At 41.1% G+C, this 27,769-nt stretch overlaps 1 protein-coding gene and 1 long non-coding RNA gene across 10 annotated transcripts in view; one reads left to right on the top strand and one right to left on the bottom strand.

The window, feature by feature from the left end:
• Window positions 1–24,230, top strand: part of MAP3K20 (mitogen-activated protein kinase kinase kinase 20) — a 184,714-nt gene extending 160,484 nt beyond the window's left edge. For 2 of the 7 annotated variants that reach the window (XM_027055472.2, XM_027055470.2), the window contains exons 17-20: window positions 12,795–12,911; window positions 15,404–15,478; window positions 18,322–18,472; window positions 22,225–23,015. In XM_027055472.2, coding sequence (XP_026911273.1) covers window positions 12,795–12,911; window positions 15,404–15,478; window positions 18,322–18,472; window positions 22,225–22,925 — 1,044 coding nt within the window. In that variant the 3' untranslated portion in view covers window positions 22,926–23,015. Of the gene's footprint in view, window positions 1–698; window positions 2,572–3,449; window positions 5,171–5,200; window positions 5,320–12,794; window positions 12,912–15,403; window positions 15,479–18,321; window positions 18,473–22,224 lie in introns of those variants that run through there. The other 5 variants (XM_027055471.2, XM_053215298.1, XR_008295443.1 and 2 more) reach the window with 5 other exon arrangements.
• LOC106987976 (uncharacterized) overlaps window positions 1–27,769 on the bottom strand; it is a 138,572-nt gene that overhangs the window by 57,768 nt on the left and 53,035 nt on the right. For all 3 annotated transcript variants that reach the window (XR_008295444.1, XR_003418801.2, XR_008295445.1), the window contains exons 2-4: window positions 17,020–17,238; window positions 13,231–13,405; window positions 7,978–11,248 (exon numbers count right to left, since the gene is read on the bottom strand). This is a non-coding gene — a long non-coding RNA (uncharacterized LOC106987976). The remainder of the gene's footprint in view (window positions 1–7,977; window positions 11,249–13,230; window positions 13,406–17,019; window positions 17,239–27,769) is intronic.

Here is a 27,769-nt window from a genome sequence, read left to right on the forward strand (position 1 = left end):
TGCTAAAAGTATAAAGGAGTGACTGGCAGGCTCTGTGCTGAGTGTGGAGCCTGCTTAAGATTCTCTCTCTGTCCCTCTACCCCTCTCTCCAGCTCAGTCGCTCTCTCTCTCCCTCTAAAATTAAAAAAAAAAAAAAAAATTTTAATTAAAAAAAGGACTGGAATGGATGGGGTTAACCAGGAAAAGCTTTTTTGGAAGGGGTGAGTTTTAAAGCAAGGTTTGAAGAGGTCCATGGTCATTTGCAAACAACTTCCTGAATATAATGTTTAAAGCTTCTACTTAGTACTTTGTTCTAAAGAGCTAAGTTATTTTATAAATATCATCTTATTTATCCCCTTGGCATTTCTGTGAGATGCTTAAGGTATAATATTGTCATCACTGATCAGGAAACAGAGAGCAAGAGGAAGTGTGTGACCAGCCTTAGATGGGGCGAGGACAGAGCTGAGACTGGAAATTACATCTTTATCATTACCTTCTTATTAAACATGTGCTAGCTCACATACCTGTCCCAGGAGATTTAAGCCATCTGTACATTTTCATAAAATAATCCTAGAATAAATCACTGTCCAGTTCTAAACTACCCAGTTATGCCAGCCTATACCCTAGCATTATGAAATATTTCCCCCACATATTTGAAATTCCAATTCCCCACATGAAAACTGACCTTGACCTTGACCTTACTGCCTTAACCTTTAAAGGTGGAACCCAAGAAAAAAGGACATCCTCAAAATCCCAACTGAGTTCTCATAAACCCATCGTCACAGAAACGGTGAAGCCTTTCCGTGACTAGAATAAGTTACTAGAGGACACTGATGCTCTGCAAGTTGTCTCCAAACCGGGCTTTGCATATCAGGGAGATCTGCTTGACCATTTCACCTTTCCTTTTACAAACAAAATGAAAGATGCGTTCTAATCACAATTACAACCTCCGGGAATAATACAGGCCAGTGACCTTATGAAGAAATAGCAGCTCCATTTTCCCATCGCATCTGAAAGGGACCACCAGTTCCACAACCACTTAAAATTAGTACGTTGCTTCAGTACCTGCCCTGCCAGGAGAAAACGGTGAAAATATGACCTTATCCACAAATAACAAATACATGTAGAGGAAAAGCCTTTCATCATAAGACCTGTCAACCTTTTGTTTTAAGAATTCAGATGCAATGCTGGTTTTTAGCCTCATTTTACAACCAGATGGATTCTGGCACAAAAGTGAGGTTGACTTGCTCAACTGAGGAAAGCCATTCACGTCTGAGCGCCTACATGCCTGCTATCGTGGCCAGGGGCCACTGCATGACGCCTTGCTGTGATGTGTCTTTACTGCCTCGCCCTCTGGATAAGCGGGACCTCAGCAGACCAAGGCCCCATGCACATTTACAGGATTCTCGCACAAATGAAGTATGCTTTTCTTCTTTCCTTTTCGAGGCAAACTGGCAGGGAAGATAGGATTGGACCAAAGGCTTCTTTGCTGGCCATTTAAATTAACAAAATCTGAGAATGGGGTTTACCCACGTATTTTACCTACTTCTAACAAGTAAATTATTAAATAATGCTATATATTGAGGCAAACTTGAACTTGAAATTATGACAGTGGAATTGGCAGAAATTGGGTCTTTCTCAGCTCAAAATTTTCCTGTGCTCAGATTTGAAATGCTTGTAATAATTATTTCATACCTTTGCCAGACACTGTGGTAAGTGCTCTGCAAACATTCTTCTCACATAATTGTTATAAGCCACCATCACAGTGAGCACTATCCCTGTATCATCTCCAAGAGAAACTGAGGAAGGAAGAGGTAAAGTTCCTTACCCAGAATCCCCACCTATTTAGGGGCAGATCTAGTCCAAGGACTCAACCACTGCGTCATACTGCCCCTTTCTAGAAAGTAGCATCATCCCTAAAATAGATATATTGGTAATAAAAAGATAATTTGGGGGGGTCACCTAATAGTAAATTACCATCTTTTGTTTTGTGTGGGAAATGCCTTGTTTTGTAATCTTAAGGCCTTCCACTTGGCACAAAAGGAAAAAGGTTTCTGGAATCTCAGATAGCTTCATGCACTGCCCACCCACCCCCAGGGTGGCAACCACCCTTTCTTTCACTAAAATATTCAGCTCCATAGAGTTTATTATTATATCTCATATAAACTTGCCAGTCAGGAACATTGATTCTCAAATTGCCAAGGAATAAACTATCAAATCACCCAGCAGTTTTCTCACCAAGAAACTTTCTGAGACTGTGTCATAAAAATTTTAAATCAGGGTTATGAAGGAAGTATCTGGGGAGCCCATGCTTTCCTTGCGTGTACTGGACAGTCACAGACGTGGTCCCTGGAGTCCCTACCCCCACCCCCTACCCTCCACATGGAAACCTGTGGGTCTAAGTTGATGACCCACAGCACTCAGGGGAGAAGCCCGGGAAACACCACCCTGTCTCTGCCAGCACCCTGGCTACGCGGAACCCCAAAATAGACACAGGCTTCCGGACTCCTGTACCTCCTACATCTGATTTCCTTTTGAGCAGTATTCTGATGGAGCAAGTGAATAAGGAAGACAAAATAAAGAGGAACACAATTTTGAAGGTATAGAAGCAGAGTAACAGCCCCCATCAGAGTCCAAGGCTTCTTCCGTTCACCCTGCCCCCCCCTTCTTGCGTGCGTCACGGGTAACACGGGGACCCCTTCTTCCACACCTTACCAGAAGCAATTCAGTCAACAGTTCTGCTTCTCTGTTCATCCTCTCTAGGTTAGAAACACTGCTTGTTACAAATACTTCCCACCTACTATTGTGCTGTTAGGTCTTTATTATTGGATCACTTATAAAATGTTGCATTTAATAAACAATTGAATCTCCAGGCCCTTTCTCAGAGCATCATAAATATCAAAAACTGTCAAATGGGGCTTTTTTTTCCTATTGTGTAATTTTTATAAATGGATAAATGAAGTAACAGAGCACAAAGAAAAGGATTTTGTAAGGAAGAAAAAAAAACCCCAACACTTTTTGTAAATTTCAGAACAGCTAAAAGCAATGCTTTACTTTGATATATCTTGCATTTATTAAAAATGCAGTGTAAAGAAGCTTATTTCCTATGATCAACTCTTTCTTAGGGGATAAACATATGCACACACACATGTCCGTGTGCCTAAGTATATGGGCTTGTAGTGGCAGGGTTCTGTAAGAAATACAACTTTTAATTGACAGCCAGGGAGCAAATGCAGCTTAGAATATGACTGCATGAACTTGCTGCATATTTCTAATCACAGTGGGGCTACACTTCATCACACAGGTCAAGCAGCTGCTTACAGGCCCAGAGCAGAGCTGCTAAGCACATACTTGCTGATAGATGGATAATCACATGTAGAAACGGCACACCAGAAAATGTCTAACAATGGGAGAAAATGGCCCTGACTTGTAGTGTTTGTGGATCTCCATGGTATAAATATTTTCACCAGGGCCAATTACCGATCTGATGTCCCTGAACTTGAAGTTGGGAAGAGGTGTGAGCAACCAGCTTGTGAGGGCGTCTCCAGCACACCACTGGATCCCTCGTGGCCTTCTTCATCAAGACCCTGAATTCCTTTTAAGATAGTGAATGGCAAGGAAGTACACGTGATAAAACATAGGTATGACTGCACGACAAATGCATATAGCTGGTTTCCAGCTATAATAATATGTGTAGTTAGCTCACAGAGAGCTCTAGTTTCCCACCGAATCCATAGATGGCTCAGATCTCCTTGGGTTGCCATTGGCTCATACAGATACACTGACTCTATTATAGGATTTCAAAAATTAGGATTTGAGTTTGTAGAGAGTAGGAATATACTACTTATGGAAACAGAAACAAAATTTAAATTTGTGATGGTCTTTTAAAAATATTTGAATAGCCACAGTTGTTGACTCCATTGATGACAGGACATCTTTGCTTTCGAAGGTTTTCCAAAGCCACTGAAAGAAGGAAGAGACTGTGATAACTCAAAATGACTTGTGTTTTCTGAAACAAAAACTAGGTCTTGAGAATAATCAATTATAATAGGGACTGATTATTTGAAATGAAATTAAAAGCACTGCATTGGAAAAGCAAAGATGTACGACAACCATCTCAATCCCGTACGTCAGGATCTGGGCTGAGAACAGCTCAAATGGTAAACAATGCCTACCAACCAGGTCAGTGGTTTTTCTTCAAAGGTCATTAATTTTTGGCACCATCTCTGAAGTCATGGCAAGGGAGGGGAATTTAGTAGTCAGAAGAGCTGTTTTTATATTTTGAGTGTCCTGGGTAAAAGTCAATTTGCAGCCCATTTGTTAGCATTTAAAAAAGCTTATAAGCAGTAATTAGGTAAGCTAGAACACCTTCTATGTTGTTCAAGAAACTCAGTCTTGAGAATAGATTCTGAGTTATTCAAAATCAATAGCAAGACTTACTCTTTTTTTTCCAAGATGAATACCCAGTACCTTCCAATTTTAAAAAGAGTTTTAAAAAAAATGAAAAAGTCCTTTCCAAACATGTCAACTAACATCTGAACCATTTCAGGTAGTGTGTAAGGCATCATATGAGAGTACGTCTCACTTGATTTCTTTCACTTTATTTTAACTTCATCCCTAAAGTCCTTTTTTCATACATAACTCGAATAACAGCCCCCCAAAAGGCAATATAACAACCTTATCTCCGCTGGTGTCTAGCTGGCACCAATCTGCCCTGACCTTAGACACAAGCCATTGTTAACGGTATAATGCATTTACATATTTTGCAATAAAACATCAGTTATTTGCATTACTGTGTCAAGTTTTATTTGATTCTTTCACCTAAAAATGACTCATTTTCCTTTCTTGTATTTTAAAAACCAACTACTCTAAGCTTGTTTGAGAATAATCAAAAATTGCCCATTTAGCTAGAAGTCATTTTCTTTTCAAAAGGCAAATGTTATTTAATCTTTCAGCTGTTCATTGTGCCATCATAAATACTTTCTTTTCAGCACAGTTGTGGGGACTGAAATGAGCCCACTAATTGCCTCCCATTTCGACTGACATGTGGTGGTTTAGTGGAAAGAGAACACAGCAGGGAGAAGGAAATAGGAGGCTGAGAAAATGAGAGCTAATTATTTTCACTGCCTCATGTCAGGCTCTGTGTCAGCCTTGTTTTTACAAACTGGAAGGTTTAGCACTAAATAAAACAAACTGGCGTCATGTTTTTATATACTGGCAGTGTCATGGAAGCAGCTGCACATCTCAAAGACAATATAATGCCTGCGTTCGCATGGACACCATCTGACAGACACTGTGAGCCACGGCTAATGAGGACATCACAGTGGTGCCAAGTGAAAGGTGCTGAATTATGTATGATTCTTCATCAGTACAGCAATAGTCCTGTACATCATTATGAGACATTGTTTTGCTGAAGAGATTAAAACATTCTTAGTTCCAGACCCTGCAACCTATACGCGCTGAAAGAGGTTATTAATGGAATTTTTAGGGAGAGTTTCTTGTGGATTTCTTTTTGGTTGAAAAACAAATCTCGCGGGACAAAGCCGTGATGGGTCATGACACCGTATAGATAAAGAAGAGAAGCAAATTAACCATACTTGCATTATCTTCTTTTTAAAGGCAGCATAATAAAATAGAGAGTAGCGGGTTTATACATAATGATAAATAACCCAGGTGCTATCATGGGATGTTCCACTCTCCTGCCTTTAAAACAGCAGGTTTCAGCAGCTGAGCTAGATAATAGCAACGCATGTAAAGAAGCCTTCGGAGGCCTAAATCATCAACATCTTACTACTTTTAATACCAGCATGACCAACATTTCTACCGCATTTTTATTTCATCTTGCGTTACTTCTTACATTTTCCAACAGTCACCTGCTAAAAGACTGTTTCCCTTCCCCCCCCCCGCCCCTCCCTTCTTGAATCTTAAAAAGTTTATTTCAACCTCTATTTTATATTTTAAAACGTTTCCTCAGTACAGGACTTTTTAAGGTGGAGAGGCCTCTTTGCTAGAATCCTGAGCAATCGCTGGTGGTTTCACTTTTTCTCTTCCCTGGGGGAAGGGGGTAAGACGGAGACGGGATTTTAAAACTCAGTGTCTTTACCATTAGACGGGGCATGCCCAGGAACTAAATTGTGGCCCCGGCGCAGCTAAGCGCACTTGCCACAAATCGCTACATTTTCTGAGTCTCAGTCTACCCATCTGTAAAGTGGAGACATGGCTGTCGACAACAGGGTAAGGCTGGAAGGGTTAAATAACACGGACAAATCTCAACAACATTATGCCAAGTGAAAGAAGCCAAACATAGACAAGTACATACTGTAAAGTTCCAATTTTGCCAGGTTCTAGAGCAGGCAAAATTAATCTATGGTGAGAGAAATGAGAAGAGTGCGCACCTCCCCTTGTGTCCCTGCCAGGCAGGGACAGGAGACTTTCTAGGGTTTTGGGAATATCTGGCTTGTGGGGGTGGTTACACTGGTATGTACACAGGTCAAAATTCACTGAACTGTGCACTTAAAAATCAGTTCATTTTACTGTTTGCAACGTATATACTTCAATTAAAAAAAAAATCTACCAAAAACGTTTTTATCTGTAACCTTCAGGTAGAAGTGATCTGTAGAAGGCTGAAAGCCTAATGTGGGGTCTGTTTCCTTCTGAAATGTCCTGAATAATCTTGTTCCTAGAGTCTCTCTGACTTACCTACACTGTTCACATTTGCAATAATATTTGAGTTGGGGGGGGGAGGGAGGGAGGGAGAGAGGGAGAGAGGGAAATATCGTTGTCTCTGAACTGCCCAGAACTTGAAACAATATTTAAAGTTAATTTCTGTGCTATCTTCAATCCCTTTTTCTACTCGTAAAATTTACCTCTATATGGATCATTTCTTTGTACTCCCTCCCTCCCATCTTTTTTTTTTTTTTTGTGGGAGGGAGAAGGGATGTCTATGTTTGGAATCACTTGTTCTAGCTTGGAACTCCAAAGAATTTTAAACAGCTTGCAAAGAATGTAATAGTGATTTCTCACAAAGAGATACTTAATCTAGCATTAACTGAGTGTTGTTTGGGGTTTTATCTTCACAGTGTTAAGAGTTTCTGTTTTACTTGGCCAGTAATCTTAATTCAGAAAATTTTTTAACATAATTGGCAATACAGAAGCAGTTCAGATGGAATGCTTTCTCCTCCTCCATTAACCACACACTTGATTCTAAAATTATCCAGGTATTTCAGCAGCTGCCCAGATAAATAGTACATATCCTGGGCACCCAATGGAGCTGTCTTTTCATCAGTTTCCAATGCAAAACCCCTCTTCCCAACAAAATTCCATTCATTTCTTGTAGATTTGCATGGAGAGGCAGATGATCCAATTAGTGGGAAGGTTTGGATTACCATTTTTTGCTATTCAAAGCCAAGAACATCCCAGGGCCCAGTACTGCTCCTGTGCCAGTGCCTTTTTCCTACTGGTTAGTAAGAGCATTCCCTAGAAATGTGCATCAAGATACAAATTTGAAGAGTGAGACTGTGGGAATCTGGTCATGGAACAGAAATCCACAGTAGTCAGGACCGGTCCCCATGATCTGCTTGTGCAACTAGATGGGAGCGGGTTTTTTCTGGTTTGAAAAGTGGAAGTCATGCCGGGCCACAAAGCCTAAGCCAGGGCTGGCGGAAAGTGTTTGTGATTCCAAATACTGGCCAGAGAAATCAAGAAAAGGAGCATAAAGACAGTGGACTGGCACCATATGCACTTTTAACAAGGATCTTTGTCAATAATGGAGGGAACATAGGCTATGCTGGACTTATTAGAGACTCCGTATTTCAGTTTCTGCCATGGAGACTTATAAAGAAATTCACCAACATAATCTTGACTGTTTGTTGACTCTGGAAGATGGAACTCTCCTGCACTGTAATTCTTACTTCTGTTTAACCCACAACAAGGAAAAGTTCCAGATTCAGAAAAGACTGAGGATTTGGAGACCTGCTCCTCATAGCACCAAGAGACTACCTTAGATCAGTTCCGAACTCCATCTCCTTCTGTCTGTGAGATCTTGGTCAGATTTCCCCATCTCTCTATGCTTCAGTTTCCTCATCAAGATAAGGCTCTCAGGCTGTCAATCCCATTTCATAGCCACCGTCCTCCAGACATCCGATGGTTCCTATTGGTAGGGTCGCATTAGGACCTGCTGAAGCAGCAAGGGGCAGAATTGGTGTTCTATAATCCATCTATGTGAGAAGATACAAGTTTATTCCTTCTTCTGTTTATTTCATAAGACCAGTCATTGTTACGGTGCCACTGTCTACATCTTTTTTTTTTTTTCCAACACTGATACCAGACTTTGGTGCCCTCTGGGTACCCAAGTAAGATGCTCTGACCGCACCTGCCTACTCTGGCCAGAGCCCTTGTCTAAACACTCTGTACCTTCTCGCCTGTCAAAGCTTACTCAACTTCTGGCCCATTCCCTTAGATCGCTGCTAGATGGTGGGGTGGCTAGTCTAATAAACTAATTGGAGCTGTGTTGGTGACTAATGTTGGTCATGATAATTGCAATTGCTCCTTTCCAAGCTCCTTATTTGGCTCTGGCACTGTGCTGGGCACTTTATTTACATTATCTCATTTAATCCTCATTCAGCATACTTGTGAATAGAAACACCAAGGTCCAAACAGGTTATATAAGTTGGCTAAGGTTGGGGGGAAAGTGACAGAAATGGAATTCAAGCTCCGGGAGCTGGACTTTCAGCTGTCATCTTTCATCTCATTCCCTGCTACTCCCCCAGTCATGGCTTAATGTAGACTCTTTTTCTATATTATTTCTGTCTTAATCATCACCATCAACCCTTTAAACCAAATGAGTAACAGGGCCATTTCAGACTGCCAGGGGTGAAATGGTTTTGGGAAAGAAGTCCTTTCGGGCCCCCAAAGGCTCTCAGAATACAGAGCTGTCTGCTTTTGATTTCTGCCTGTCAGGACTGTGAGTTGTTCACAAGATGTCCAAAGTGACTCTTGAATGTTTCCGATTCATAAATCAATACCCACATTTCTGTCACTCACATCAAGCCCAAATCAATAGTTCACCCTGGTAAAAGTGAATGGCTTTTACATCTGAGCCCACATTCCCACTACCTGGTTCCTACCACTACCAAGAAACTGAAAAGGCAGCAATTTTGCATGTAAGATCCTATATTAGGCTCATAAATATGTTGTTACTTTTAGTGATGTTCTTGATGATTTAATTCATGTTACTGCTATGAAAACCTTTTCAGTGATCGATTGGTCAAGAACTCATCACATGGCATCCTGTCTCTGTTGGGTCCTGTAGAATTCAATACTTTGTTTAAATCCTGGTAGTTGTGAGCAATGCAATTCATTGACAACTTAATGACTCGCTGTGTAGCAAAAATGCAGAGAATACCTGCGGGTAATAGGAAATTGAGCAGAATTTAAAGAATTCCATGACTTGATTTGAGGGTTACTTTTCTTAACTAGGCAACAGTGAAATCACAGATGCCCCCCCCCCCAGAAAAAAAACCTAGCATTATGTCAGGGCACTGACAGATTAAGTTAATAATTGAAGTGAACACTGCATATTTTCTTTCCCACCCAGGTTTGTAATTTAATGACATGGATAATGCCCCCCTTGTCTTACAGTGCCTTTGAGTATAGTTTTATTGCTTCTGTCGCTATCTTTTATGGTTCAGGCAAAAGCCTTTCTTTCAGATAAGAGAAAGAATTTGAAAAGTAAAAAGGTCTATAACCCTATTATGGGGACCCTTGTTTTTCCAAGTTGGACTCTGGGGAACAGGGAAGCAGTTGCTGCAGGAGAGGACCTGCGGCCACTTGCTTTTTCAGTTGTATTAGCAAAATCTTCCCTGGTCCTTCCCCCACTTGCCTGTTGTCAGTAGCTGGGCCCACTGTGGAGCTCTGACAACCGCCCAGTGAGTACATTCTGCCACCTCTCCCAATTGCCCTTCCCTATCGGCAGCTTCTCCAACTCTGGAGCCAGGCAGCCTTGTGCTATTATAATTCCACCTCTACCACTTAATGACCAGGAGGCCCTAGGAAAATTCCTTTATTTACCTGAGCCTCATTTTTCTCACCTAATGGGAAAAAAAACCTAACTTGCAGGGTTACTGTGGATCTCAAACAAAAATAGCACAAAGTACCCAGCAGCATGCCTGGAGCAGATTAAGCACTCCAGCAATGTGAGTTCCCACCTGTCAGCAACCCCTTCTCAACAGAGAGCTCCTCTGAGCGCGTGCACAGGCCGGTCTATGGCAGGCCTGAGGTCAAGGAGAGTTCTCAGGCTGTGAGGTGGGAGAGCCGAGGGCCTCGGGCATTTACACACAGCCTGAGGTCTTTCACCTGTGATTTGGCTAACTTCGTTCCAAAACTGGACAGGCAAAAGAAACAGAACTAAGTCACCTCATCTTTCCTAAGGCTTTTTATTCCAGCCACTGCTTGAGGAGGCTCTTGCCATGTCAGAGAAGTGCAGTCATGACTTCAAATAGTCATTATGCTGCCCAGTTACCTCAGGGCTCCCGCTGCCCAGGGAGCAGCCCCAAAACAGAGCAATACTGAGAGATCTGTCCATTCTGAGTGACTGATCTGACTTCTGTTAACCGAAAACTGGGTTTTCACATTATTGAATAGACTTTTCCTTCACTAATTGGCTCTCCATCTTGTGAATGTGGTTGGGCAAAGAGGGTCACTCCCCTCAGGCACGTGCCCTGCTTGGTTGTGCAATTTATCTAGAAGTTTTCCTAAAACAAAGGGCTCCCCCAGCTTTCTGCTGAAGCCAACAGGTTTTCAACAGCCTCTTTGTTAGTGCTTTTCCATAATAATTTTGTCTGAGCTTGCTCAGGAGACATTCCAGGTCTACTCCTATGAGAGCATTTTCTAGTTTCAGCATGTAAGGTGCTCACTACATTATCCTTAACCTCTCAGAATCCTTCATTCTTCAAGTAACGTAAAAGAGAAGGTGAATTTATGGCTCAGGGGTCAAATCTGGTGCAAAGACATGGCGTATTTCTCCTTTTCATTGCACACACAGTGTTTATCTGCCAACATTTTTATTATTATTCATACAGCCAAGTTAAAAAAAGTATTTATAATGAATCCTCCCCTACCCGCTAAATGCAACCATTAGCATTTCATTCTACTTGCCTTATCACATAGATGTCCATCTATCACTCTAGCCATACACCAATCTTCATTTTTTTGATGCAAGTCAAAGTCATTTGCAGACACCAGTACACTTCCTCTTAAATATCTCAGTACGCTAGAGTTCAAGAAGAAATGCACACATCTTAAGTATACATTCGCTGAATTTTGACAAATGCATATGCCTACATGACTCAAACCCCTGTGAACAGCGTATTAGCCCCCATAAAGTCTCACCATGCCCCTTACCAGTCAATCCCCATCTGCAGAACCAACCTTTTCTGAAATTTTTCCACTGCAGATTGGTTTTATCTGTTCTAGAATGTCCCATAAATGGAATCCTTAGTATGTTCTTTTTTTTTTGTATAAGACTTCTTTCACTCACTGTAATGGTTCTGAGATTTTATCCATCTTGTTGCATGTGTCAATGATCTGCTCCTTTTGTGTTGCTGAGTAACATTCCATTCTGCGAATATATGACACTTAACTCATTCTCCTAATGAACACTTGGCCTGTTTCTAGGGAGCTTTTAGTTTTGTTTTTTGGGTTTTTTGGTTTTTTTTTGTTTTTTTGGCTATTATGATAAAGCTACTCAGAGCAACACTGTACAAGTCTTTTTTCATTCCTCTCGGGTAAATACCTAGGAGTTGAATTTCTGAGTCATCAAATAGATGTATGTTTATACGTATGGATATATGTTTATAATAAATTGCCAAAGCCTTCCCCAGAGCGATTGTACCATTTACACTTCCACCAGCAATCCAGTAGCTCAAAATCCTGGCCAACATTGGATGTTATCCATCTTAGCCATTTGGTGGGCATATAGTGGTATCTCATTGTGGGGACATTTTAATTTACATCCCTGGTGACTAATGATATAGAGCCCTTTTTCATTACATGGTGGTTTTACTGAAAATTTAATTAACGTGACATCATTTTTAAAAATCGAGAGGTTTCACATAAGAATCCAGATATCCAGCTTTTTGGGAAACATTAAAGGACCTAGCAAGACTGAGGTCATATTCCCACATGGGGACAAGCAACAGAAGCTGAGTGATGGCTGTCCCTTTAGGGCAGCTGCCCTTTAGACCCCCAGAGTCCTAACCCTCCCGTAACTCCCCAACACATGAGCCAGTTATCAGTTGCCATACATCACATTTGCAGGGTTCCCTCCTGTTAAGAGGAAAGTGAGCTATTTCTTGAGCCCATATTATTATCAACACTGGCAAAGTGAAAGTTAAATCAAAAGGGCCTTGTATTTCAAAATGGGAAGTCCACATTTCTTTGTACGAATAAAAAAATATTCCTACAATGTTTAATATGTAAATTAAGTGGGTCTATTTTGAAAGATGACAATTTAGGGCTCTATAATGAAACTGCCTGGCTTTACTCATTTTCATTATTAAATGCCTGGTTCCTTTAGGATTTTGAGTTTGCAACTCCTATAACAATGGAACATTTACACTGATAAATTATGTCTCAAGACTGCACTAACTGGGGGTTGTTTAAATATATAAAGAGATCTAATTTCATGTCCTTTTTTCAAAAAAGGAAAAAAAAATTGCCTCAATATTTCATTTAGGAAACTTCATGTGTTATAAAACATTGGGACTAGAAAAATTGTTTCACTCTCTGAAATTCTATAATTTTGCTTTTAATTCTAGGATTGTAAGTGGAAAATGTATATGGAGATGGATGGGGATGAAATTGCAATAACCTACATCAAAGATGTGACATTCAACACTAACCTACCTGATGCAGAGATTTTAAAGATGACAAAGGTAGGGTTCTATTTACGGCTTAAAAGCTTTTTTGAATTCACAGATATCAAACAAAGACATTAAAATCCCCCAGCAGTGTGCTTTTGTGCTTGTCGATGTTCACGTCAGCTCAGCCTCAAGCTGCCTGTTGAAAGGCACATTTTATTTAGCCGATTGAGATCATAATAGTTTTTTGTTAAAATTCCACTTAGGCTGTGTGAACTAAAAAGTACTACAAGAAAGTGTCGTTTAAATTTTTTTTTTATTTTCTTCTCTATTTCTTTATGCTTACTCTGTCATTTGTTAAAGGAAAGAAAATGCCAATGGTGAAAATATTTACCTCAAATTTGAGGTCATTTTTTAAACTTTGAAAAACTTGTGCGGAGGAAGGCTTTCTTGGAGAACTGAGGCGAGGTTATTCAGGAGGCACCTGTTGATGTCTTCATAGCTTCCTAGAGTTCATACCTCTCGCCAGAGAAGCCTCACTACTTCAGGGTCAGTGGTAGAAGCATGCCCTTTACAACACAAAAGACAGATCGAGAGAAATGCTTAGCTTCTCCTCAAAATGGAAAAAAATTCAGTTCTGTCCCAATAAATCTGAAAAAATACATTTGAGACTTCAACAGGAGAAAGTCAACAACTTGGGTGAATAACCATGCTATCCATCAGACCATCACTTGAAACTTCACATAAGCCACTCTTTAGTACGTGATGAACTGTGTATTTGGTTACAGTGAAGAAAGTGGGGTGGGTAGCAGAGAAGAACCTGGGTACAAACACAAGTGGGGAAGTGAAGAGTCTTCAAAGCCACAGCATTAGACTTGCAAATGTGTTCCCTTCCCAGGCATAAGATTGCTAAACATCCAAGTCCTTTTAATTTACAAGTATATTCATCAAGTCGATTGATTTGATATTCATTGTTGGAATCTTCTGAGTAACTGGGAGTCATTTCAACGGTGTTATTTATCTGTAAAGGTTATGATCTGGTTTTAACTTTCCTTTATTTTGTTGGGACATGATGTTTTGATGTCTTAAAGGCTGGACAGATCCTTGATCCTTCCCCCCAACCTATGCCATTTAGAAGCAAGATCCAAGTCCTTGCCTGCTAACAGAAGGAAGCCACTCACAGCAAAAATGACAGGGTACAGCTCTAAAGCCAAATACAGGTGTTTCTGGTATAATGCCACATATGCACTCCCAAAGAACCACATCTTGTGCAAAATCACACACCAACATTAACTGGGGGCTATAGGAAAAACAGGATTGGGGGAGACCATTCAAAATCTGTAGAACTTTTAACATCAACAGGATCATAACAATACTAATTAAAAAAAGAGAAAAGGAAAAAAAAAAAGAACCCAGTTAAATCTCTACCACATGTGCTTTGTACCCATCTCAAGGCCAGTCATTTGTAGCCTTAAGTATAGAATGAAGGGGTGGAGGGTGGTTAAAAGAGTGGAGATTCACTTATAATAAAAACCATTTTCATCAAAATTAAAATGGGATCCAAGGTGTCAGGGTGAAAAAGTTTCCTTCTGCCCTTCTAAGTTCTTGGGCTGGTCTAATAATTAAATTAACATAAGACAGATTAACAGGAGAAGAATTTAATTTTGTACATACAGGAGCCCCAAAGATGTGAGACTTACGGGCAAGTCAGGAAGCTGAGGCTAATATATGCTGTCTTCAGCTAAGGAATGAGCCAGGGGCCTGGGGCTTCAAAGAGGGGAAGGCAATTCACAGGAAGATAACAAGAGCAGATGTTTGGTAGTTAGAAGCTTGCCCTGCCATGCAGATAGGTCTTTCAGATAAAAAAAAAAAAAAAGTATCTCTGATAAAAGCTCTCTTTCTGGGCCAGGTGCCCTATCTAAATTCTTTCAGGCAGTTATGGGAGAGGTAAAAGTTTTTCTTGAGTCTTCTGGGTTTTGATGGTCTTCAGCTAAAAATACAATACACCTGCCAAAGTGCTATGTTTTGGGGTGACATAGTCTCCTTGTGAAAGGCATAGGCTTCTTCATTAATCCTTTCATTTAATACTGTGGGGAAATGTTGCCACAAAGCAGCCTTTGCATGCACAGCCTTGCTGGATAGCCTGATACAGTGAAAAGCAGAGTAGTTGTTGAAACTACTAACCCAGCCATTGCTTGCATTCAAAGAAGGCACTTCTGAGTCTGTATCGTTAAGTCTTTCTCTTAATTATCAGAAAGCTTTCTACTGAGGCTTCAAAATATTAGCATGAATAATGAATGACCTAATGATAGGGTTGAGTAGTATATCAGAAAAGAGAAGATCGTGGGACTGAGACTAGATGTTTACAATTACAGAAAAAGAGGTCTTATGAAAACTAACATCCAAGACATTAGCACGTTGTGAGTAATCACACGTGAACCAACACCATGACTTTCATGATAATCTGACATTATACCCTATTTGCCAATTGCATATGGCACAGCTGGCCTCAAAGATCCATGCCATAGTAGGGCAGGCACTAGACCATCCTAACTTTTGTTTTTCAGCCCCCCTTTGTAATGGAGAAGTGGAATGTAGGAATAATGGAAAATCAGACTGTAGAATGCACTGTCACATATGAGGTAAGCTTGGGGTTGGGCAAGGGTGGGGTGCTGGTGGCTTTACCATCAGTTTCTTAGTAGGAATTTATTAGCTCCCTCAACAGTGCTTAAAATTGGAAGAGAAATTATTTAACCAACATGAATATGGGAAGATTAACATAATTACTCTAACAAAATGTTGGTAAGGAAAGAGAACAGGATATTCTTGCCTAGGTAAAGACTGAGACAGTAATACATCCATTCATCAGCTAATGATTGAACATCTACATGCTGTGTAACATGTTAGGTACTGGGGTTATACCAAACAGTGACCAAACCAAAGCTCTGCCTTCTTAGTGCTTAGAGTTTAGGGGTAGATCAGCGATTCTTCACAAGGACAGAGAACAACTTCTACTGTCACCTGGTGGGGAGAGAGGTCTATTCTCAAAAACAGATTACATATATTTTATATATGGATAAATAGAAAAACTGACACTTTAAAAAATATGCTACTAAGATTAAAATTCACATATTTAGCAAATACCTGACAGTAACTCTTCTATGATTAGGGCAGACTAAATCTATACTCTCTCTTGAGGTTCCAATGAGAGGAGATCGATAATAAATAGGTAAGCAATAAGCAGAGAGTGATAAGTGGTAACCAGAAAATAGTGAGACTTGGGCCATGAGACTGGGTGGTTAGTTAGGGAAGGCCTCTCCTCTGAGGAGGAGGCAGCAAGAAAGAACACAGGAGAGTCAAGGCCAAGCTCCTGAGGCAGAGAGGACAATGACAAAGCTCCCGAAAGGGGCAGGCTGGATCACAGAGGTTCGTGGGGCCACAGTGAGGAGTTTGGATTTACTATAAACACAATTGGAAGCCAATGGGGTGTTTTAAGCAGTCTATTGCTTAAAATAATCTAATTATGTTTTTAAAATCAGCAATATCTTCGGGTGCCTGGGTAGCTTAGTCGGTTAAGCGGCCAACTTTGGCTCAGGTCATGATCTCACGCTCTGTAGGTTCAAGCCTGCATCGGGCTCTGTGATGATGTCTCAGAGCCTGGAGCTGCTTTGGATTCTGTGTCTCCCTCTCTCTCTGCCCTAACCCCACTCACACTCTGTCTCTCGGTCAAAAATTAATAAGCATTTAAGTCTTTTTTTAAAAAATCAGCAATATCCACATGGCTGGTGGAACATAATGCTTTACAAGGTAGAGAAACCCTGCAGGAACAGGGGGGAGGGGAAGAAGTAGACCCCAGAGTCTCATGACACATGGAGATATTATATTAATATGCATCTGCCATCAAAAGGACATGCATTTCATTCATTCATTTTATTATTCATTCAGCAAACATTTGGTAAGGATTCACCAAGACCCAGGCACTATAACAGGAGTTTACACCTGTTTTATCCCATTAACGTTGTATGAATACTGAGAGATAGGCAGCATTAACTTTCATAGGGAAAACAGGCTCAGAGAGATAGAACGAGGTCCTGAGGTCTGGGGTGGTCGGTGGAGTCACACCCACGCTCTCAGACTATAAACAGTTTCCACTATTCCTCAGCTGTCCTACCTGTTCCCTTACCAGCAGTAAGATGAGGGAAGTCAGCCTGTAAATGGACTCCATGCACTGCTGCATTGTGATGGTCTTCTGAGCCGCCAGATTGGCTCTGATTCAGCACTGGAAATCCATACCCTGGCTAGTCCACTTATCCAGGGTGATCTGATGCCAGAAGCCAATGAGTATTACAATAGTTCCTTATCCTCACCAGCCAGGGAGCACAGCTTGTCAGGGATGAGGTGCCTGAGAAATAGCATTAACTGTCAAAGTGCTGCTGGTAGGACATAAAACCTAAATAAGAATAGTCGATTGGTCCTGAGAAACATGGAATCTAGACTGTTGTGGAACCTGTTGACCAGCCCCCACTATGCAGGAGAGCCTTCTTTTTAGTAACTTTTCTTCTCCTCTCTCCTTCCTCTTCCTCCTTCTCCTTATACTCTGTGATGATGTGCTACTTGTGTCTGTAATTGTCACTGCAGGGATTTTTAAACATATTTTCATAACCATATCGAAGTCTGAGAGGCTGCTGAGCCTGATTTGTGACACCCGGTGATGAAGGGTTTCAGGATGAGAAGGTGGTGTGTCTTGATCTGGTATCTTCTCCTTTTTCTAGTCCTTATTTTTACCTCCCTACCCAGTCTCACTTTTCTATCTGTTACCCTGCACCCTCCATGGGGATAATTATCCACCAGACTGCCCACACCCACTCAGTTACCCTGCTGATCAAAGGCAGTCGTGGGCAAAATAGGGGTCAGATTTTTATGTATTCAAATCTGTCTTCAAGTACTCTAAACAGAAGAAATTGTTTTTCAGTCCTTAGTAAGCAAAAAGGTAAGTTGAGATTCGCCAGATAGAATAAATTCTGGGAGATGACAACCACATTTTGAACTACTATAATCCACTAAGGAATAAAGTGGTCAGAACTTTCCTTTTAGGAGCGCCTGGGTTGGCTCAGTTAAGCATCTGACTCTTGATTTCGGTTCAGGTTATGATCTCTGGGTTGTAGGATCAAGCCCCACATTGGGCTCTGGGCTGAGACAATGGAGCCTACTTGAGATTCTCTCTCTCCTCTCTCTCTCTGCCTGTCCCCGGCTCTTGTGCATGCACACGTGTGCTCTCTCAAAATAAATTAAAAGCAAACAAAACACTTTCCTTTTAATCAGATTACCATATTTAGGCAGGCTGATATTTCACCTAATGCATTATGATAATAGTGTTCTCAGGAGTTAAATGGGAGTGACATAATAACTTGAGTTCTTTTCTTCCTGTTTTATAAGCACCAGCATGTCGTTGTTTCTCTCTCTCTCTTTTTTTTTTTTTTTACAGAGTGATGTTAGAGCTCCAAAGAGCACTAAACATGTCCACTCAATTCAGTGGAGTAGAATGAAACCTCAGGATGAAGTGAAAGCCGTTCAGCTTGCCATTCAGACACTACTCCCCAACTTAGAGGGCAGCTCTAGAAGCAGGTCTGACTCAAGTAAGTTAGAGATGTGTGCTAGACTAGATTCCAAAACCTTAAATATCAATTTCTCATACCAGGGATAAGTGCCAGTCTGGTGACAGACAATATAAGACTTCCTTCTTCTATTTTTAGAATATTGGTCTTATACACATACTATATGAACAGCAGTGTTTATGGGCTGATAAATATTAGCATATTACAATAAATTTCAGTATTTGGATAACTATGATAAAGACGAAAATTAATAATTATGTTATACTGGTAAATAAGTATATGTCTATTTATACACTGACATATTTCGTTTCCCAAATCATAGACAGATATTAATCTTCCGTGTCCCGCAAACATTCCTATGAAACCAATGCGATTACTGGGGCAATTTCTTGCGTCCTGAACACCACCGATACATCAAAGCATAAGAATGATAGGGGAAGGGTAGGAGGAAGGGAGGAAGAGAGGGGAATAATAAAGGTAAGGGAGGACAGAGAAAGAGAAAACATGAAATGCATATGACGGACAGTAGTGACAGTAATTACAGATGCTACACTGAAACAATTTAGAAATTACACAGGGGAAGCCTGGCTGCCTTGCTGTTAAATTGGTCATTATTTGGTAGATTCAGGGAAGAGGTCCTGACCTTCACCTTCACAGATGTCTAGAAATTCTAATACAACCCAGAGTTAGGCTCTGGGGGACTGCAACAAGCTAACAGATGCATGGAAGTTGGGTGCATAAACCCCATGCAATTCACTTTTTACCAGGAGAAATATACCTGCCCAGCGAACCAGAAATACATGTTTGCTGATCAGTGCATTATTTTTCCTGGTAAGAAAATATACCTGAAAAGCCATATCAGAAGGTTCTTTGATGGCATGGAAATAAAGTACCCCGATGACTGCTGTCACTGAGTTATGAGAACCTAGCTAACCGTCCTCTACTCTCAGGACTAGCTTACCAACTGGACCAGATCTTTCCATACGTCGGCCAGCTGGGGTGGGGGGTGGGGGGCAGTTGGTTTGGTTATTTTCTTTCACAATGAATCATGACAAGACATTCTGGCCACCATGACTGAACTGGAGTTTTCACCAAGCCTTCTCGGCTACACACATATTTTCAAACCTCTCTTAGGGCAAGCTGTTTCTACACACCACTAACCCAGGTAATGGGTGTTGATTCTCACTAGTGGCCCCTACCTGGAGCATGGCATTTCTAAGTTCTTTTATTTGGTAATCCAACAATCTCTTCTTGCATGCCTACTATCACCTTTAAAAGGACTTCTTACTATAATAATTTTCCCCTCCCAAATAATTAATATTTACTGGCCACATTTTACTTCTATAAGGGCTTTCATTGCTACGATTCTATTTGATCCCTACAACACTCCTGTGCAATCTGTGGGCGTCTTCTCTCTCCACTTCTGCTATATTTTTCCCTTTTACTAAAAGCTGGTTTTCTGTTTCCCCAGCCACAGGACTCAGAATAGCTGCCAATTGCCTCCAAGTTTTACATGGTTCAAATCCCACCACTTTGAGAATCACCAAATACTTCAACAGTCCCAATTCTAGATTTCCTGGAGGAAGACTGTTGCTGTTTTTTCCAAGCATTCTCTTCTGGACCAATTAACTCTATCAGCAGGAGGAGGTGGTGGTGGGTAGCATAGCCCAGTGGGGGACGCAGGTGGTGAGGACATCCTGTGCAGTGAACTGTAGCCATATGGGTGGAAACGGGGGAGAGACATTCCCCAAAGAGGACAATAAGCAGATGTCTGACAAGTGTCCTGTACCTCTCTGATATCTAAATCTTTTGGGAGAAAGCAAATTATTTCTCTAAGAGAGTTAGGAAACGTCAATACCCTTCAATCTCCCAGTAGAATGGCTTTGGATAAACCTTTCCCTCTATTATTAACTGGAGAGGTTGTGGGATAAAAGGAGAGCCCCCCACCCCCACCCCATGGCTCACTTCAGTTTTAGCTAGTTTGCCTCCCCCTTCCTTCTTCCTTGTATTTCTTTTTCCCTTTTGCTGTGAAAACTCAGAGGACACCACCTGGACCAGTTAGGATATATTTTTTTAGCTGCAAGTAACAGAAAATCCAACTTCAACTGTCTTCCTCCCAAATGGACCAAAGTGCAGTCCCAGGAACAGTAGCCTCAGGATCAATAGGAACTTGTTAGAAATGCAAATTCTCAAGCCCAACCCCAGACCTAATGAATCAAAAACTGGGAGGAGGGACCAGCAACCTTGGCATGCAAAAGCTCTGAAACACAGGTTTCAGCTGTAATATAAAATAGTTATCTTCTGGACTGAAGAAGTCCAGAAGGCAGCTGGGCTCAGGTCCAGTGAGAGAAGCTGGCTCACTCATGTTGAGGACCAGGAACAAACCTCTCCTTCCTTCCACTCTGCCATCTTAGTATGTGCCTTTGCCCACCGCCTAACTCTGCCACATTTACTGTCGCCACACAAAGATACGGCAACGTGCAGAGGCCACAAAAGGCCGATGCCTTCCCTGCTCTCCTGTCCAGGGGTGAGAAAGACCTGCCTACATGCCGCCAGCAGACCACCTCTCAAGTTGCCTCGGCCAGAACTGAGCAACTTGTCCAGTCCTAAACATGATATCACTGCATCTGGCTCAGGCCAATCAAAGTCTGCCACTAGAGCCAGAATGTGGTCAGCGCCCCCCACTGTGCCTGGCTCCAGCAGGGGGTTGGATGCAGGACAAAATGAGGGCTCTGTCAGAAGCTAAAATTTCAGAGAAATCAAGGGGAAGGCAAGAAGGCACTGCGGTTGCGTGAAGCTGTGAGGAGTGTCTGGACACAGCAGGTCAACCTGTGCAGGGCAGTGAGGGAGGCTGCTTGCTGGGAGTCAGGAGTGAGCGGGCTTCTATTCCTCTCCAGAACTCATGGCAAGAACAGCCCAGGGAGGACTACAGGGAACTCAAGAATGTGGGCAATATGGTTCAGGCCCTGGGGGAGGCAGAAAAGACCCAAGGAGGGAGGCACTTACTTATTCACTGAAATAGAGCTTACCAAATGGTTCCTGTTAATTCACCATTTTCTTTTACCTTAACTTCTCTTCCTGTTTGCTGTGAAGCTTCATTTTTCATGGATTAAAAACAAAAACAAAAACAAAAACAAAAAAAACATTTCTTATTCCTGGGCCTCAGAATCTCTCCTCTGGAGATGTGAACAGTCTTTCTTCCAAGCAATCCCTAGCTGTCTCAACCGGCTGGAACCCAATTTCTTTTATCTGCACTGAGGGTTCTTGAGGATTTAAAAGTGCCTGGTGGCAAAAAGCCTTTCATTTACTGAACATGCCCTTACCATCCAAAACACACCAAGAGCAATCTCTAGAAGTGACAACATGGCTAAGTGGGAAAAAGATGGGTTTTAGATGCAGAAAGACCTGGATTAGCTGAGTGACCTTGGGCAAGTTACCTAGCCTCCCAAGCTGCAGTCTCCTTGTTTACAGAATAAGATTATTAGTACTTACCTGAGAAGATTATTGAGAGGATTAAATAAGGTCATGTAATTAAAGCCTATGGAACAATGCCAAGCATATAACATATACTCAGTAAGTGCAATCACCCTTATTTTTTAAAAAGTGTTTCTAATAATAAAGGAAATGTCCTTATACCTAGCCTAGAACTTACTTCTCTGAATGGTAAAGATTGAAGCATCCAAACAGGCTTGAATTATCTCAAGGCAGTCTTATGAATCAGACCTGCAGCTTTACAGTGGCTTAAAAGATGCTCATTTCCATTTCCTCTGCAGGTGCTGATCGCCAGTGGCTGGATACTCTGAGGATGCGGCAGATTGCATCCGATACTTCTTTACAACGTTCTCAGAGCAATCCTATTCTGGGGTCACAGTTCTTCCCATATTTCAATGACCAGGATTCCTATGCTGCTGCCGTAAGGCGGACCCAGGTGCCCATTAAGTATCAACAGATTACACCTATAAACCAATCCAGAAGCTCCTCGCCTACTCAGTATGGACTGACCAAAAACTTAACTTCTCTGCATCTCAACTCCAGGGACAGTGGCTTTTCCAGTCTTCCAAGTGACAACTCTTTAGAGAGGGGTCGGTACTCAGAGAGAAGCAAAAACAAATATGATCGTGGTAGTGCATCACTCAATTCTTCTCCTAGGGGAAGGTACAGTGGGAAAAGTCAGCATTCCACTCCTTCACGAGAAAGATATTCTGGAAAATTCTACGGGGTTTCTCAGTCAGCACTCAATACTCACCAGTCGCCTGACTTTAAGAGAAGTCCAAATGACTGCCACCGGTCCAGGACCATACCGGGGATGCCTCTGCACACAGAGACAGACTCAAGAGCCAGTGAAGAGGAGAGCAGAGTCAGCGAAGGAGGATGGACAAAAGTGGAATACCGAAAGAAACCTCACAGGCCCTCTCCTGCCAAGACTAACAGGGAAAGAGCCAGAGGAAACTACCGGGGAAGGAGAAACTTTTGATGAACTGAACTAGAGAAGTTTTCTTAAGCAGGTTTTTTTTTTTCCTTTTCTTTTTTTCTTTTTTAAGATGTAATGGATTTTGATAATACCTTTGGATTTAGGAAATGCCTTCTAATTGAGACTACAGCCAAACCACAGCTAAAATGATGGATGTTGGCTGCCAAGGATGATAACTAGACTTCAACATAACTATACATACCTGCATCCCCACACCCCAAATTAACATTTTGACAGGAGAGGATATGCCACCTCATTTCCCTAACCACCGCCATTCTGGTTAGCAGGGCCTGGGCTAGGGTGAGGTTCAGTGGGGCACTTGTCTTGGGTGCAAAAGTTAAGGGGGTACCAGGAAGCTCGGTAATCAAGATACATAACATTCTAATGCAATATTTAAATAAATGAAAATTAATGCAAAAATTCTGTGATAAACAAATCAAAATTCTACATAAATACAGGATCAGTATTACTGATTTTCCCTCTTGTCTTAGACCCCGGTGTGGCTTGGTAAGGCACTGTTACTGTAGATCCTATTTTAAAACTTTGATATTTTGTTCATCATTTTTTGCATTAATTTAAAAAATACTGCATTAAAATATCATTTATCTTGATTACTGAGATGTTGGGAGTTTTTGGTTGTTTTTCTTTAGGCCTCCTTAAATTTTGTGCCCTAGGCAAGGGCCTCACTTGCTTTACCCGCATCCTGACACTGCTGGTTCGTATTTATTTTAGTAAGGTATTTGGATTCTTATCCTGGTCAGAGCTGAAGTAATTTGGCTTGTCATTTTTAGACAATAAAAGAGGTTATTGAACTTAATCTTGATTATGATGCATATCTCCTTCATTAAGACTCATCTGAAACCAAAGATCTAAACTGCCTAGGAGATTTGTGGTTACTGCTTTTCCAAAGCTCCCAGGGACTGCTTTTGAATATTATTTTCTACATTTTACTAAAGGAGAAGCAAAGAGGGAAAAAAAAAGTCCATAAAGACCCCCTGGAATGTCAGAAATCTAAAATCTGAAAGAAAACAGACACAGAGTGGGATAATAACGTCACAAGCCACAAGCCAAAGAAATTTAAAATTACCAACATCTTTGTTAACACAAGCCAGTAAATACCATCCTTGCAGCAAGAAAGCTCTAAGCAGCTGGGGGAAAAGAGGTAACCGGTACAGGTGGGAGGAAACTGCCTGCCATTTAGGACAGGAATCGTGAGATCCAACTTAGGAAATTCTTCATTGTTTACAATTCACAAAGTCAGGAGAAAATAAACTTTTATGTCAAATAAATAAATGTTACATTCCAATACATTCTGAGATTCTGTTCAACATTCACTAACCCTGAATATCCAGTGTCCTTTGCCTGCACAGGATTCTCAGTGCTCTGTAGAAATTCAAATGCCACACTGGTAATTCTATGGGGTTGAGTTCTCTCTTAATAGAAACCAGTCATCAAGTACATGCTTATATTCCCAGAGAAGCGGATCTGCTCTAACACAGTGCCTGGGGCCTGGTGGAGGAAACCATTTTTGGGAGGCAATAAAGTCAAGGTTATAGGAAATGACCTTTATTTACAAGGGAAGCTGTGACCTAAACGTTGATGCAACAATTCAATTTTGTAAGTTGTATTGTTTGCCACCTGCATTTATAAGCAAAAGCAATGGAGAATGGTAAAATCAGAGAGCAAGGTGTTCTTTTCCATCATGGATAACCAACATCTCTAAGGTTGTAAGCTCCACTGTGATCTTTTCTCACAAATCTGATAGCTACTACAGTCTGTTTTCAATTATTTTCCCCATGCCCTTTGAGTTTAAATTTAAAGAAAAATGGACTAATAGAAAGTATGCTACCTTAATGGCATGCTGCCTCCAAATAAGCAATAAATTTCTCTGATGAGAATTTTTGGGTAAGTGGCTAAACACAGAACAGAGTCTTAACTAAGTCAGTCTGAAAGGAACACAAAGTATGGCTTTAATTACTAACCAAAATGGGCATTTTGAAGAATTATTTAAGACTCTAGTTTAAAAAGTGTTACACAAATGATTGCTTATTACAGTCTATTTTCTCTACTTCTTGCTTTCCTGGGCTATGGGTTAGAGAATCCAGGCTGGTAGTGAAATGACTTAATGACCTCAGCCCTATTTAGTGTAGTAGCCGATTGCAAATTGGTTATTCCAAGAGCACACAAAACTGACCACTTTGTAATACCTCTTGGAAAAAATACTTGTTAGCATCAATGCGCCCAGTCAAAACGAAAACAAGAATATCTAGAATCTGATTCTTGGTTGTAAAGAAAAAATAAGAGTTGGATGTTCTTTCTTTCTTTCTTTTTTTTTTTTTTCTAATGATGCTTATTCACCAAGAGTTGCTTGCCAGGTTGAAAGATGAAATAAGAACAGAGCAAGGATTAACAGAATTTTTTTTCCATCCAACTAAATCAGTTGCCAACAATGAGAAATTATAGAACTTACAAGAGGCTGGATTAAAAAAAAAAAAAAAAAAAAAAAGGATGTTTTAAGAGAAAAAATTCCAGTAGAAACAAATTAAGAAAATACATCTTGAGTTGGGCATCTCTAAATGTGGCGATTTAGTGGTCATTAAGGAGGCTTCTGACAGGATCTGGAACTGCTGAATCTATGTCCGTTGCTACCATACAGGTAGTCATTATTCTAGGCTCAGCCCAAACAAAGCAAGATATTTTGCTCTCTGCAAAGTCACTGAATTAGCAATTCTATAGAAATAGTCTGAATAATCAAATAATCCCAAATCTGTAAAGGAAAACTGGAGATTGTTTATCAGGGACTATCTTTAGAAATAAATATAAACTAACAATTGTTTTCAACCAATTAATAATGAATATAGTTCATAAGAATAATAACAGTTAAACTGCAGTATTTAAAACTATTCACAGTGAAACTGAGAATGGTAAAAGCTAACCTGGGAAAATTAGATTAAGAAACAACTGCCACAAAAGAATACCCATAGTGGCACAAGTGATAACTGGTAAAATTTCAACAAAACAACTTTTGATATATAAAACCTTCAATGTAAAATTTAAATTGAAAAGAACTGATCCTGTGGGGAAAAAATTGATACAACAATAAAAAATTTAATATACAAATGAGAGGCAGGGCACCTGGGTGGGTCAGTCGGTTAAGCGTCCAGGAATGATCTCGTTATTCCTGAGTTCGAGCCCTGCATCAGGCTCTGCGCTGACAGCTCAAAGCCTGGAGCCTATTCCAGATTTTGTGTCTCCCTCTCTCTCTCTCTCTGCCCCTCCCCTCCTTGCACTCTGTCTCTCTCTCTCTCTCTCAAAAATTAAAAAAAAAAAAAAAAGGGGGCAATTTTATTATGTTGGATAGAAAATCAGGAAATTAAATTGACAATGACATTCACTTCATGCAATTCTTTCTTGAAAAAAATCTTAATAATAATATAGTTTTGATAAAAAATATTTCATCCATATAGAGTCAGATGTCCTAGGGAAATCAAAATGTCCAGTAGTACAAAGTAGCAGAGCCAGAACATCCTGGACACAGCTCTGGGCATTCTGACTTCACAGAGATTTTTCCATTAGAGAAGTACCAGCTACTTTATAAGTACATTCTCCATAATCTATCAATTTGCCTCAACAAGCTGGTACAGATACGGCATGCTTCCAAAATTTTGGCTCTCAGAAACTGCTCAGTTATAGGACGCCACGATTTGGTTGTGCCAACTTGTTCAGGACATAGCATTACTGAAATTTTAAATTATAGACACTGTACTTAGGAGGCTTATAAAATCTCTTGCCACCACCGGATCTGAGAGGCTGTAGGTAGGCCAGGATGCCCTGGGGAAGTCAGAGCATAAGCCCTGGGCTTACCTCTATTTGCTATTACTGAAACTGGTTTCTAAGATTCCAGAGGTGGAAGAAATGCCAGATCCACGGTCAAACTTGTCCAGACTTCAGCGGAGCCGGCACCAGTGACTTTTTACTCAAATGCCCTTTTCCTTTGACGAATGAGCTTACGAAATAATGCATGGCCAAATCAAGAGGGTTAAAGAATGAAGAAGACTCATGCCCTCATAGTTCATTCATGCAAAACCAAAATCAAGATTAACTCTCCAGAACTAATGATCCATATTCTCAACTGTCCCCCAGGCATCCAGATCCTTCCCTTACCACTAGAGAAATCCCACTCAGGCCTCAAGATCCAGGGGACATCCTGCTTCTCCCTCCACATTTCCAACAATTTTCCCCATTCGGTACTCCTCTTGCAGGCCTTTCATCACTCACTCCCTAGCACCACTACTCAACCCTTCAAACCCACTTCCCCAAAGGTCCTCTGTGAGAGCAGTGCAGGGATGCCCAAGAATGTGTCAACAGGAAAGCAAGACTAACCTCTGAGATGTCATCAGTGGAATGGCCACAAATGCTGCAATATCTCCCAGATCTGAAGAACATGTTTGCAAATCAGACTGGAAGTACGAGGCAATCCAAAGACAGCATGAACCTTTTAGAGGTGGAGGGAGGGTCAGGGTATAGGTTTGGAGACAGGTTTGGAGACAACCAGGGGTGGTCAATCTTGGAAGCCCAAGATGAGGTGACCCACAAAGTAAAAGGTTAGCCGTACTATCCACACCAGGCCTTCATGCTGGGCACAATCTGTGCAGTCATGCACGGAGACCCCTTAAGGAGGACAATACTGTCCAGCAGAACCCCTTCCAAACAGACATGAGAATCCACTCAGTTGGGGAAATATGAACCTGCTGTGGAGACAGTCATATGGTCCCGTTCTTCTGTATCCCCATTTGCCTCTCCCCACGGCAATCAAACACCATGCTCTAGCCACACTGAATTGCTGC

The sequence above is a fragment of the Acinonyx jubatus genome, chromosome C1 (assembly GCF_027475565.1).
Source record: "Acinonyx jubatus isolate Ajub_Pintada_27869175 chromosome C1, VMU_Ajub_asm_v1.0, whole genome shotgun sequence".
Taxonomy (NCBI): Eukaryota; Metazoa; Chordata; class Mammalia; order Carnivora; family Felidae; genus Acinonyx; species Acinonyx jubatus.